We start from the raw sequence: 14600 nt of genomic DNA on the forward strand, positions 1-14600 counted from the left end.
TGTCCAACCTGACCACAAGTCACCCAACACAAATGGTTGAAACGGAAGACCGGCAAATAATGGCAAAAAAATAAAGATACCAATGCAAAACTTGAGACGTACCATTATGAGATGTATTCTGCTTTGAGGCTTATCATACAAAGAAGCATTACTAATTATTGGGAATTAAATTTGAGAAAATTTGGTGACACTTATGAATGAATTATTACAAAAAAGCCTGGATTGAGAAGAAGATGTAAAATTATTCAAACAATGCATGATTTCTTCACATGTAGCAGTCTGCTGGCAAATGAACTGACTTGGTGACTTGAGATGGCTCAATATCTGTACAGTGGCAAATGTAATTACAATATGTATGATACTTTTAAATTATTAACATGTAACATAGGTGGTTATATTCTTTTATCCCTAGTACTGGAAATATAGATCACATTCAGCCTGCTTGTACAAAAACTGTTTTCCATAACTGATTTCAAATGCTTTTGATCAACAAGAAATAATATGCCAAAATCAAAACTGTTCCCAGTGCAATTTTTCTTGCTACTTTGCCTCTGTTGTATACTGGAAATACTGGAAATTAAACTCACTGTTCTGGGGAGGGTGGGGGGCTTAAAGTTGGTTGTTTGAACGGGACTGGCTTTGAAGCATTAATAAAAAATGGCATTTGTAAAAGAAGTGTCGAATATACCCTGGTTTCATCTTTTCATAAGATGTTTTCACATCCTAGTCTTTCTTTACTAATTTGAGCGTGAAGGTCAACCACAATGATGGTGTTCTCCTCTGTTACTTGTTCTTCAAGTTTACTAAGGAAATGCTCTTTCTTATCCATGGTGCAATCCTGTCTGTATTGCATATACTTGCAAAAACAGTGTTCTGTGTATTACCAGCCCTTAGTGTCATCTGGATGATTATGTCACTTGACGTCTGCCTATATGGCTATATCATAATGGAGGATGACTCCAACTCCAATTTTTGGATTTACTGTTGTTACCACTGTAGTACAGCACATGTCCATTTCTCAGTGATTTATTCCCACAGCTTTTGCACTTTGTCTCACTCAACCCCAATACCCTGAGCCTATTCCTGTCCACAAGATGTGCTAGTTCTTCACATTTATTGGTGAGACTGAGGATATTGAGTGTTCCAATTTTCAGTAATCTCATCTTCGATGAGAATTGGGTATTTGTCCACCATTACTTTGAGTGGTACTAGAAGAACTGTCATGTCTTGTGTTTAATTCATTCTTCCATCCAAGGCTCGGTTTAGGTTCAAAAGCAGTATATATTTGCTCAGCTGCTGACTTGCTAGGTCTAACACAGGTGAGGATTTTCTTTCACAGTTTACTACCTTAGCCTTTGAAGATTCCTCTTCTCCACAAGGTTATGGTGTCCTCTTCTAGTTATCCCCAGGGGGATGGGTTGCCTCATCTAGCATCTCCACCATTCCAAAGGTCTCCTTCTGTGCTGAAGGTGCAATTAAGGTCCCCTTCCATAACCATGGGCATAGGTTCCACATTATACCCTGTGAAGCTGGTTCCAAGCCTGAACTTATCCATCCTTTCACACTGGCCTACTGACATGGAGGATGCCCACTCCAACAGCGTGGATGTGCCAGGGAAGTATTACACAAGTGGTTGACAGGGAAGTGCCCTGTCTCCCGTGACCTGGGTTAATGGTTGTGTGTGATGCCACAACCAAGGGATGAGGTACCTGGTAAAGGATAATTAAGTATTAATGTTAAAGTTACTAATAAAAATAGTTGTTGATTGTTCAGTGGGTTATCCTTTTAAGATATCAAATTTCTTGGCTTTTTTTCATGAGTGTGGTTTCAGTTGTCAGAGACTGCAGACATGTGTGCAAGTTGTGTTTGCATGAATGTGTGTATGCATGTGTGTATGTGTGTCTGTTGCTGCCAAAGGCCTTAATGGCCAAAAGCTGTAATTGTGTGAATTTTTTGTTGTGCCTATCGCAACTCAGCATCTACACTATACTGTCAGTTTCTATTATTGATTGTTTATACCCATTACTGATTGAAAATAACAATATTGAAAGGAGCAGCACACAGAGGAGGCATTGTCATGCAGAGATGCATAATGAAAAGGAATCCTAGATACATTCAGCTGTTAGACTATGCCCTTCATCAGACATACACAAGCACATTTCACTTGCCCATGGCCACCATTGTCTTCGGGTGCTGAGGCGCCACTGCAACTCTGTCTGCAGTAAGCAGAAGTCTTTTCAGTAGAGGGTAGTGGGCTTTCCAAAGATGCATGGACAGGGAGGGAGGACAATGTTGTCTTGGGGGCATGCAGTAAGCAGTAAGCAGAAGTCTTTTCGGTAGAAGGTAGTGGGGTTTCCAAAGATGCATGGGCAGGGAGGGAGGACAATGTTGTCTTGGGGGCATGCAGGGATGTTGTGGAGACAGGATACAGCTGTTAGGTGCAGTATTGGGATACTGTGCTGGAGGGGATGGGGGGAATTAGATGGGGAGAGGTAGAAACAAAGGGGAGAGGAAATAAGTAGATAATGGGAAAAGACTATGCAGGTGTGTTGGTGACATAGAAGGTGTATGTAGTACTAGATTTTTAGCATTGGCAGTTGGAGGGTGTTGCCAAGTTTGTGACAGGGTGGTTTTGGAAAGTAAGGCTATGTTATGGGAATATAGTCTGCCTGCACAATTCAGAAAAGCTGACAGGAAAGGTGTCACATTCTATGAAGCACTCATTAAAGTCAAGCACATCTTGTTGAGCAGCATGTGAAGAAGTTGGGTTGTCTAGTTGCTGGCCACAATGTGCAGAGGCCATTCATGTGGTCTGACAGCTTGTTGGTTACCATGGTCACTTAGGAATAGTAAAATGGTTGCAGTTAGTATGGTAGATCACATGGTTGCTTTTACAGGTGGACCTGTCTTTGGTGGGGTAGGAGATTCCTTTGACAGGACTGGAGTAGGTGGTAATGGGAGGATGTATGGGACACGTTTTGCAACTAGATCTATTGCAGGGATGCGAGGCATGAGGCACGGGGTTGGAAGCAGGGGTGGAATATGGAGAGACAGGGATATTAATTATGTTGAGTGGGCAACTAAATACCATTGTGGAAGGACTGGGAAGGATATTTTTCATTGTAGGGCATGAAGAGAGGTAACTCAAGTCTTGACAGAGAATGGGGTTTCATTTGGTTCAGTTCTGGGTGAAATGTAGTCATGCAAGTGGTGGTCCTTCCTGGCCAGACAGTGAGTAAGTGGGGGATGGTTGGACCTTTGGGTTATCTGAATAGAAACTGCTTGTCGGTACAGTTGTGAAGACCATAAATAGTTTGCTGTGTAGAAGGTATTTCTTGGTGTGTTGTGGGTGCCAGATACCAAAGTGGAGGTGCTATTGGTAGTTAGTAGATTTGATGTTGATGGATACCAAACCACTAATTAAAAAAATCATGTCTGTGGTTTACTGCAGTCCTGTCTGACAATTTTCAAGTTCCTAAATGCTTTCACTATCTTGTTAATTCTTATAGTAAACTAAATCATCTACATCTACATCTGTATTCTGCAAACTACCATGAGGTGCATGGTAGAGCATATGTCTGATTCTATCAGTTTAAGGGATTCTCCCTCTTCCATTCACATATAGATTGCAGGGAGAATGACTTTTCTAATGCCTCTGTGCATACAGTAATTATTCTAATCTTATTGTGACAATTCATATGTGAGTGATAAATAGGGAGTTTCAGTGTACTCCTAGAGTAAACATTTAAAGATGGTTCTTGAAACGTTATAATCTACTTTCCCCAATAGTTTCCATCTATCACCAAGAGTCTTCCAGTTCAGTTTCTTCAGTATATCTGTGACAGACTCCCATGGGTTAAACAAACCTGTTACCATTCATGCTGCTGTTCTCTGTATACATTCAATATACCCTGTTGTTCTATCTTGAGCAATATTCTAGAGGCCGACCGTTTTGGCCAAGCGGTTCTAGGCGCTTCAGTCCAGAACCGCGCGACTGCCATGGTCGCAGGTTTGAATCGTGCCTTGGGCATGGATGTGTGTGATGTCCTTAGGATAGTTGGGTTTAAGTAGTTCTAAGTTCTAGGGGACTGATGACTTCAGATGTTAAGTCCCTTAGTGCTCAGAGCCATTTGAACCAATATTCTAGAACCAGTCACATGAGTGATTTGTAAGCAGTATTCTTTGTAGACTGATTCCCCTTCCCCAGTATTTTACCAATAAACTGAAGTCTATCACCTGCTTTACCCATGAGTGAACCTATGTGATCTTTTCATCTCACAGCCCTACAAAGTATTACATCCACATATTTGTATGAGTTGGCTGATTCCAACAGCATTTCATTGATGTTATAGTCATTTCATACTAAATTTTTTTCGTTTTGTGAAGTGCACAATTTTACATTTCTGAACATTTAGAGCAATTTGCCAATCTGTTCACCACATTCAAATCTTATCAATATCTGGCTGAATATTTATGCAGCTTCTTTCAGATAGAATTTCATTATAGATAACTGCATGATCTGCAGAAAGCCTGATTTTACTATTAATATTGTCTGCAAGGTCATGAATATACAATTTGAACAACAAGGATCCCAACATGCTACAGTGGTGGGGCAGTGAAAGTTACTTCTACATCTGATGATGACTCTCCATCCAATATAACACGCTGTGTGCTCCTTATCAAAGCACCCTCAATCCATTCACAAATTTCATTTGCTGCCCCATATGATCAAATTTTTGATGATAAGCATTGGTGCAGCACTTTTGGAAATCAAGTAATACTTCATCTACCTGGTTGCCTTGATCAAAAGCTTTCATTGTGTCATGGAGAAAAATGGAAGATGGATTTCATACGATCGATGCTTTATAAATCCATGCTGGTTTGTATTGAGAAGGTCATTCTATTCAAGATATCTGATTATGTTTGAGTTCAGAATATGTTCTAATATTCTACAACAAATAAATATCAAAGATATTAGATGGTAGCACTGTGGATCACTTCTACTACCCTTCTTGTAGATGGGTGTGGCCTGTGCCTTTTCCCCAGAGATATTGGTTTTTTTTTTTTTTTTTTTTTTTTTTTTTTTTTTTTTTTTTTTTTTTTTTTTGAGAGAGAGAGAGAGAGAGAGAGAGAGAGAGAGAGAGAGAGAGATCCACTGTAGATTACAGTTACAAAAGCAGCCAACTCAGCCACATATTCAGTATAGAATCTGACAGGGATTCCATAGGATCCTGGAACTTTAAAGATTTCAGCTGTTTCTCAACACCACAGGCACTAATACTTAATCATTTTTCCATTGGTACGAGGATTAAATTGGGGCAGTTATTCTGCATTTCCCTTTGTAAAGGAACATTTGAAAACAGAGTTAAGCAATTCAGCTTCTGCATTGATACCCTCAATTTTAGTTCCTTTCTCCTTCATTATGGACTGGACACTAACAATGGTGGCACTAACAGGCTTTACATATGACCAGAATTTCTTTGGGTTTTGCGAAGTATCACTTGATAATATGCTGCTATGGTGGTCATTGAACGCACCATGCATTGCTGCTTTGCAGCAAAACTCATCTCATTCAGCATGTCTCTAACTATAACCCTTCACTTTGCTTTACATCTATTATGCAGTTATCTCTGTTTCTTTAGAAGTTTGTTTACAGTGACTATATATCATGGAGGTTTACTCCCATTGTGAGCTGTTCTACTGAGTACATATCCATCCAGTGCCTGGTCAAGAATTCTTTCAAACTTGGGGCATAGTTCCTCTACGTGCTCCTGTCCTGTGCTGAAAGTTTCAAGTTCCTCATTGAGATATGACACCACCGATTTTGTTATGTAGTTTACTGAAAATATATATCTTTCTGCTTTGTTTACTTGTCCTCTGTACTTTGATAATCATTGTTGCCATAACCGCATGATGGTCACTGATACAAGTTATGGTGTGGACATCCTAAAGAGGTCAGGCCTCATTGTTACCTGTGGATCCAATATATTTCCACTATGAATGGGGTTCCTAACTATCTGTTCTAGGTAGTTTTCAGAGATGGTATTTAGTTAAGTTTCACAGGATGTCTTATCATGCCCATCATTAACAAAACTGTAATTTTCCCAATTAATTGTTGGATGATTAATTTCTCCACTGTTGATTACAGTATGATCATGGAACTTATGTCCAAGTGAACTGAAGTTTCCTCTAAACCTTATGGTTACATTGGGAGATGAGTCTGGTAGGTCCACTTACCATTTTGTGCTCACACCTGATTGAAAGTCTTGCCCAAACAATCTCACGTGCAACATCAATTTCTATCTCAGTGGATTTGAGTTTCTTGTCTACTGCGACAAATACACCACCTCCATTTCCCATTTGCCTATTCCTTTGATATGCACTTAAATTTTCCCCAAAAATTGCACCATTATCAATATCTGGTATCAACCACTTTTCTGTACCTAGTGTAATGTGACCTTCACTGTTTTCCAGGTGTGATACTTCTGGCTTCCTACAGCTGTTGTTATCTGGATTGGATGGAGAGGCACATAAGCTCCACATAGTCAGTTACTTGAGTAGCAGCCTCTGATGTAGTGCACACTTGTCCTTTTTAGTGGGATCCTACAGTTCTCAATCCTATGGCACAAGTACAGGAAGTCACAGCCTAGCTTGTCAAAGAACCTTCAGTCTCTGGTTTAGTCCCTTCACTCGGCTCAGAACCAAATTGCCATCATCAGTTTTACAGACAATGCTGCAAATTGTGAACCTTCTCTGCCAGTCACTGGAAGACTCAATAGTAACCTCTGAACCCAGACAACAGGCATCATTTGTTGCAACATGCACTAAAATCTGTAGTTGTTCCTCCCTGTTTCCTAAATTGCTGCCAGAATAACCTCTTCAGCATGTTCAATGAGGGTCCCATGCATACATGCAGAGTGCACTTGGTGTCCTCTCCCATCACTTGTTTCTATTTCTCTAAGGAGTATCATCATTTGCCACATGCCAATGCTTAGTAGATCCCTACCCATTTGTGTTTGCCTCCTCCTGACACTGGACAGATGATGTTTCGTGCAAGTGAAGCAAGTCCCACTACCTCAGTTTCAGATAAAGAAAGCACCTCAGATTAGTTGGTTAGGTAGATTGGTACAACACTATGAGTCCTCTGAGTTCCCCCTTTACCCTGTACAGGATGCCTAGATCTACCATTGACATGCACACTCACAGTGAAGTGCATGGGTAATGACAGATCCTGTACTTCCTGCAGAGGAGACAGGATCCACAGGAGCGGATATTACTTGATGTACCGGTATCTTTGGTACCTGAGTCTCAGGAGCTCTCCAACACAACTGATTTGCAGCAGCTGCCAAACATTTGAGAGTAGTCAGCGTGATTTCTAGCTGCTTACAAATGTCAACCAACTCATCCCATGTTTGGGAACAGCATTCACAGTGGGGCTGCATTTTGGCTGGTGCAATGTATTACAAGGCAATGAAAAATAACTTTAAATTAAGCCTGCTGATTATCTTTTAATCTGTTGAGCTAGAAAGTTGTTAACTCCCTATAAGAATTGAAGCAGATACACAGAACAAGATTTCTACTAAGCAACACAAAAAAGTGTGGTAAAAGTTATTGGTTTTGTAAAACATTTTGATGTTAGTTATAGTTTTTAGCAAAATTGAAAACAGAGTTAATTTACAGTTAACACAGATTATACGTATGGCTACTCTTCTACAAAAGACAACTAGATGTAACACAGTATGTTAGTTAGAGATTCTACTACAGTAACTAAACCAGACATACCAATTTGTCACAAATTGCTCATAGATTAGGTAGAGGGCCATTGTAGCTTCCAAAAATGCTCAAAAATGCACATTTATTTTGCATTGAAGTAGAATGAAATTCATGGATGATATTTTCTTTCACTGAACTCTGAACCATAAATGCTGATTTTCTGCAAAATAAATCACAAACCCAAAACACTCATATGAGTAACTTAACAAAAATATTATTTTTTAAGCATCTGAAAATTCCCAAACTAACCTATTTCTCACAAACTGTACAGTGAAATTAGGGAAAAATTGTTTTGAATGAGGATATACCTACTGTTCTTAAAATTTTTAAAACAGAACAATTTAGTTTAAGCTACGATTGATGATAACAGCACCACTACTAATTTATCGTGGCACTTGCAAAAGCTTGAAATTTCACAATATATCACAATACAAATGGACATTGCTACAATCAATGAAAGATTATCCAGATTCAATGTGAACAGTAAAATTGCGGATCTAGAACCTTAAATCAGTACACAGTCTTGTACAAGCACTATTGCGCAACGGAAAATTCCTGACTCGGCTTCTGTATATAAATAATGGTGCCTATTGACAGATTTTTCTCTTAGCTGATTCTGTGCATACTTCTACACTGGAATGATGATTGAGAACACTGCAGCATAAGATTATCTTGATCAAAATCACTAAATGTGCAGCACGAACAAAGAACATCTTCTGCCTGTTGTGGCTAACAATGCAGTTCTGTTCTTGTTCTCTGGATGCAAATAGTGTTTCTCTTTCAAATTTTAGTGCTCTCCTTGTACTCTGTCTCCCATCACTATAATTGTAATGTTTTGGGCAGATTTACACATAATTTCACTAGTTATCCATATAAGACTTCTTTAATGTCTGTCCTATTTGTGCATAGATTGTTGGTAATCATACCCCAAATCTCCCTTACTTCTAATGTCATTCATCGTATGTATTTTCTAACACATGAGTTAAATGATCTGAACTGTTGTTATATTATCCCATCCCCTTCCTTTTCCTCCCCTGTAAGAAGTAATAATTGATTGTATGACAATTCTATTGCAGAAAAGTTTGTGACTTGTATGCTGGTTATTCCTCTTTTAACATATGCTGATGGTATGATTGATGTCTTGTGATCACATAACCCATCAGTAAACCTGTTTCATTGAGCTTACCTACTAATGTGATATTAATTAAAATTTTATTTCTTACACTACCTTTTCATCCTTGTAATTCTTACTGTGGAAATTCACAATTGAATATTTCAAATGACAAAAACATGTCATACTTCTTCTCTTTTAAACATCTCAGAAGATCGATATTTAAATCCCCTTATACTATAGTGATATTTTCTTATAATTTCACATGAACAAATTTATATATTTGCTGAGATAGATCCGGAAGTACAGCAGAAAAATCTGTAAATAACCACGACTAAAAATTAATTATCAGAAAATTCGAACTTTGGTGCACACTACCATAGAAGTTATTCATTTCATTCGTCTGAAACATTAGTGTGTCTAAAAGAATTGTCTTTGACATGAATAGTCACTCCTTCAATTTACAACATATGCTTGGGTATAAAAATATCACTATGTCCTCACTTCAGTGATCAAGTTTTGGAAAGAGTACTTTTTACTGTACTGTTCTTTCCTTTGAGCTACTTTGCACTGTGATGAAATGCACTGATAAGCCAAAATATTATGACCACTTGTTTGCCCAACTATGGAATGAAATATATCACTGATTATGTGTATCAGGAATCTGACAGTTTGTTAGTAGGTTTGTGAAGGTATGTGGCTTTAGACGTCTATGCATAGGTCATGTAATTCATGTAAATAAAGATCCACTGAGTTGCGTATGCAGTGATGGTGCCCTTTAGCGAGCCAGATGGGTTCCATAGCATTTACATTAGGCAAATTTGGTCATTGAAACATCAACATCAGTTCACTAAAATGCTCCTCAAAACACTGTAGCTTGTTTCTGGCTCCGAGACATGGGCAGTTATAGTGCAGAAAAATTATATCACCATCAGGGAATACATCAGACATGAAGGGGGATGCAGGTGGTTTGCAGCTTTCAGCCTGTCTTCAATTATTACCACAGGTCCCATGCAAGTGCAGGAGAATGTCTCCCATAGGATAATACTGCTCCCACCACACTGCACTCATGGCACACTGCATGTTTTGAGTCACTGTTCATGTTGATGATGGCATTTGTGGAGATGACCATCAACATAATGTAGCAAAAATATGATTCACCTGAAGAGCTGACATTTTTTCCATTGATTGACAATCGAATCCTGATGGTCTCATGGATACTGTAGTCATAATTGATGATGTCAATGTGTGAACTTGTGAAAACGTAAGGGTCATCTGCTGCAGAGCTCCATGCTCAACAGTGTACGAGGCTATTCAGAAAGTAGGGAATGTTTCCATCAGTTGTCGCTAGGTGCATGCTGATTGCATATTTTTTGGTATGTGCATGCTCAGTATCTCAGTTGGCATCCATCCATGACAGTGGGAACATCTCTGCACGTCTAGTTTTTTCAACATTTGAATTTGAAATGTGTGCTGCAATTGAAAATCCTGTCAGTTGTGAAGTGTGGTCTGTGATACAGTTTTTGTTGGCAGAAAACTAAAACCTATAGAAACTGTGCAAAGTGTATGGCAACAACGTAATGAGTGAAAGTTCCACCTGGAAATGGTGCATTCAGTACATTCAGTTTGAAAATGGCCAAACCAATGTTCATGATGAAGAGATGAGTGGATCCCTGAGCATTGTGACTGACAATCTTGTCACTAAAGTGGATGAAATGATTCATGAAAACTGTCGCTTCACAATATTGGAGCTTTTGCTTTCTTCTCCACAAATTTCATGGACTTTGTTGTTTTAAATTGTCACTCAAAAGCTGGGCTACCACAAATTTTTTGCACAAGTACCAAAAATGCTTACAGAGCACTGTAAAGAACAGCTAATGGGGCAACATTGACATTTCTGGAGGCCTAGCACAAACATGGTGATACATTAGTGATTGAATCGTAACCGGTCATGAGACTTGGGTGAAACATGTCAATTGCAAGACAATATTACAGTCCATGGAATGGGGGCACACAAGGTCCTCCCGAAAACCAAGAAATTTTTGCAAACCTTATAAGCAAGGGAGTTGATGGTGACAGTGTTTTGTGGTAGGCAAGGTGTGCTTCTTATTGATTTTCGTGAATGTGGAGCAACCACAAATTCTGCCCATTACTGTCAAACTTTGCACAGCCTTAGAAGAGCAGTTCAAAACATACACCGATGAAAGCTGACATCCAAAATTTTGTTTTTGCATGACAATACCCAACCTCACATGGCAAACTGCACTAAAGAACTCCTTAATCCATTCGAATGGGAAATTTTCCCTCATCTGCCCAACAGCCCTGAACATTGGTGACAATATGGAACTCCAGGCAAGCGTGACTCACTGGCTGAAGTCTCAGTTGGCAGAATTTTATGATGAAGGTATTTAAAATCTTTCCACCGCTGTGATAAGTGCCTCAGTGTGTTTGGTGACTATGTGGAAAAGTAGTAAGTCAGTCACTCTTTCAGATATATCCGATAAAATGTATTTCTTGTACTTAGTTTTTTTTAAATGCAAAAATGATCCCTACCTTCTGAATAGCTCTTGTGCAGTGAACAGTGTTCTCTGAAACACGTGTGTGTGCTCCAGCACTGTGCTCTTTCAACAGATGCCACATGTCACCATCAGTCATACTTTACAGAGCAGCCAAGCCTCTGAACCCCATGTTCTATGAATAGTTGTGGTCATCCAACCATTTAGTGCCTTGCGGTAGGTTCACTGTCCTTCTATCCCTTTCCGTACATGCTCATGACAGTAGCACATGTACATTCAACCAGCTTCACCATTTTTGAGATACTTGTTCACAGCCTATGCATAATCATAATCTGCCCTTTGCGAAGTTGTTCATGTTAATAGATTTCCCCATTTTCAAATCATATCTTCAATAGAATGATTCCTCATGTGTGCCTGCTCTGCTTACTTACTGTTGCTACCACATCATGTGCTCACAACACCACCGGGTAGTATCCAACATCACACTGGGCAGTGGTCATAATGTTTTGGCTTATCGGTATATATGAAAGCCTAATTTCTCTATATTCACTAAATGAATATTTTAATTATAAAAACCCTAATCACAATTATTAATTTTTACCAGATTTATGATGGTTCATCAGCAGATAACAAGACGCAAAGGTTGGCAAAATTGTGTGGCTCTAGCATGCCACAACCAGCATGGTACCTTTCTACCTCCAACAGCATGATGATAAGATTCAAGAGTGATGGATTACACTCTTCAAAGGGCTTCCTGGCAAATTATACTGTGGTGAGTATAATAATAGAACAGAAAACATAAGATCAATCACAGTGGAAAAAACAGTTACTTACTAGCCGTGACATATATATTTTGTATAAATGTTAACACAAAGAAATATGGGAAACTGGCTGCTTTCAATGGAGAATTGTAAAAATTAACATTTTCCTGACCTCACATGTAAAAATTATGAAGGATCAAGTTGTCAACTATTAGCTTCATAGTTTGTAATATGTGTCACTCATGACTTCTCACAATATGTCATGAAGTATGCTTACGGGATTTAAATCATACATGCTATCATTAACCAACCAATTTCCTTCTATTCAGAGACATTTTGAATTTGAGCATCATCTAGAGTTAAGAAGGTGAACATTTAGTCTTTGTTTTAGACCAAATTATGTCTTCTGGACTCTTAAGAAATTCCTCTATGAACTAAGTAATGCTAGCGTAATAATTGCTGTTAACCAAGAAATTGAGAACAGTGAGTAGGAAGATGGCTGTGGTTTTGTTTTTCAGTTGACCATTAGTAGAAGAAATTTTTAGCAACAAGTGATGGTCAGCTATAGAGTGGACTTCTTCAGTGCATATCTGCATTTCCAGTAAAGTTCTTGCTGTCTTCCTCAGTTACATAGTTGAGAGTTTTATACCAGTTTCTTATGCAAAAGGCATGATATTGGCCATCTTGTTATTGGTATTTTTTTATGTCTGTGTCTAGTTAATATGGCTACATGTAGAATAACATTTATGTCCCAAGTCAAACCTTCTTGCTTTTCTTAAACTTTAATGTGTCATTAAGTCCTTCACTTTTACCCATATCATGTCAGTCTGCATCTCCTGTACACTTTTATATTTTACCCAACCTCCAAATGTCAGAACATATTATTGACTTTCTTAAAATCATTGGTGTTATCTACAACTCCATTTGATCTGTAGAAGTTGTGCGAATTAATCATTTGCTACACTATTAAATGAAATAACTTACCAACTGTGTAAACAGCTGTGATCAGTTGATAAAGGTCTCTTCATTCCTGGTGGTAGCAGCCTTCCTTTCTTTCTGATTATATCTGCCTGTTGGATTATGAAATTCACATGATTCTCTTGATTCACCATTCGTTTTATCACACATTATGTGCCACATGCCTATAAAGTTAGGTTGCCATAATCTCTTTGTGCTTTGTGCAAACCTTTAATGATGACTTCAGTGTATCAAGTTCAGCTGTATACATTTATATCTGGTAGGAAAGACTGGGAAAGGTACTGACCATACCATTGTCTAAATCATTTAGAAATGTGGAAGAAAATGTGAAACAAACTAAACACAGTAGTGATTGAATCCAAGTTGTTGCATACAGGATTCAGTTTCAATACAGTCCTTTTGAAGTCAATTCCCCAAATTGTAATAGTAGATTTTATTGGTACTACCAGAACAATTCACTTATATAATGCTCGTCAATGCAAAGTAAAGCCAATATGAATGAGTAGTGACAGAGCCTTTTTTGTACTGAAAAGAGTTTACTTCGCTGAGGAATGTACCTTTGATTCAATATTCAGCATAATATTTGTTTGAGGATGTTGTACTTTTACATTCACATGTTCATGGAATGCCATGTTGAACATGTAAAAAACACTACAATATCTGGATGAATTCCTATCAAACTGTAGTACTCGATACATCCAGTGTGTAATGTTCACAACTCTGCAACTGTTTCAGTTGGTTGATCAATATTGTAACTGAAATTGGAGCCATGTAACCAGAATTCTGTCAAACCACATGATCTAATCATTTGTGAATAGTTTCAAGATGTCTTCACAGATAGAACTAAACATGTAATTCCTCATTGGGATCAAATTTCAGAAATTAAGGTAATCTCTGTGGTGTTCCTATTAGTATTTAAGAAATGTGTATTGGTGACATATGAGAATGCTGTTATTCTTCAACTCTAAACTGCTGCTTCTTGGTTAAATGTGCAGCTAAACCTTATAGATTAAATAAGTTTGGATTTCTTCTCCACTGTAGTTGTTGTTGTGCTGGAACCTGGAAACTCTGATATGATTGCAACTTTCTAGAATATATTAGGAAGTACTTCCTCTGAGAGAAACATCGTATGTTACACCACATCTCCCCTCCCCAAAATGAATGATGTCACCACAACTTCATTACATAAAAAATAAATAAAATTTGTCCTCCAGGTCATTGATTTAACTTAAACAAACTAGAACCCGGAGCAGTTAATTCCTGTTAAGTGACTAACATAACAGTACTAAACATTTATATCAAATAGCCATTTTTGTAATGTAATTTTTAATTAAGTAAGTAAGCCACAATCATGAATTGTCTTAAATGTGATTTGTTTGTACATTGCTTCAGTTCATTTGTACTTGTGAACTAATGACAAACAGGACTGGAAAACCAGTTGTACCTCTAGCCCGATCTCAA

At 38.2% G+C, this 14600-nt stretch overlaps 1 protein-coding gene across 1 annotated transcript in view; it reads left to right on the forward strand.

Annotated features, from left to right (window-relative positions):
• Positions 1-14600, forward strand: part of LOC126285431 (cubilin-like) — a 1398426-nt gene that overhangs the window by 723249 nt on the left and 660577 nt on the right. The window contains exon 33 of the mRNA XM_049984811.1: positions 12005-12172. Coding sequence (XP_049840768.1) covers positions 12005-12172 — 168 coding nt within the window. The remainder of the gene's footprint in view (positions 1-12004; positions 12173-14600) is intronic.

Source organism: Schistocerca gregaria, chromosome 8 (genome assembly GCF_023897955.1).
Source record: "Schistocerca gregaria isolate iqSchGreg1 chromosome 8, iqSchGreg1.2, whole genome shotgun sequence".
Classification (NCBI taxonomy): domain Eukaryota; kingdom Metazoa; phylum Arthropoda; class Insecta; order Orthoptera; family Acrididae; genus Schistocerca; species Schistocerca gregaria.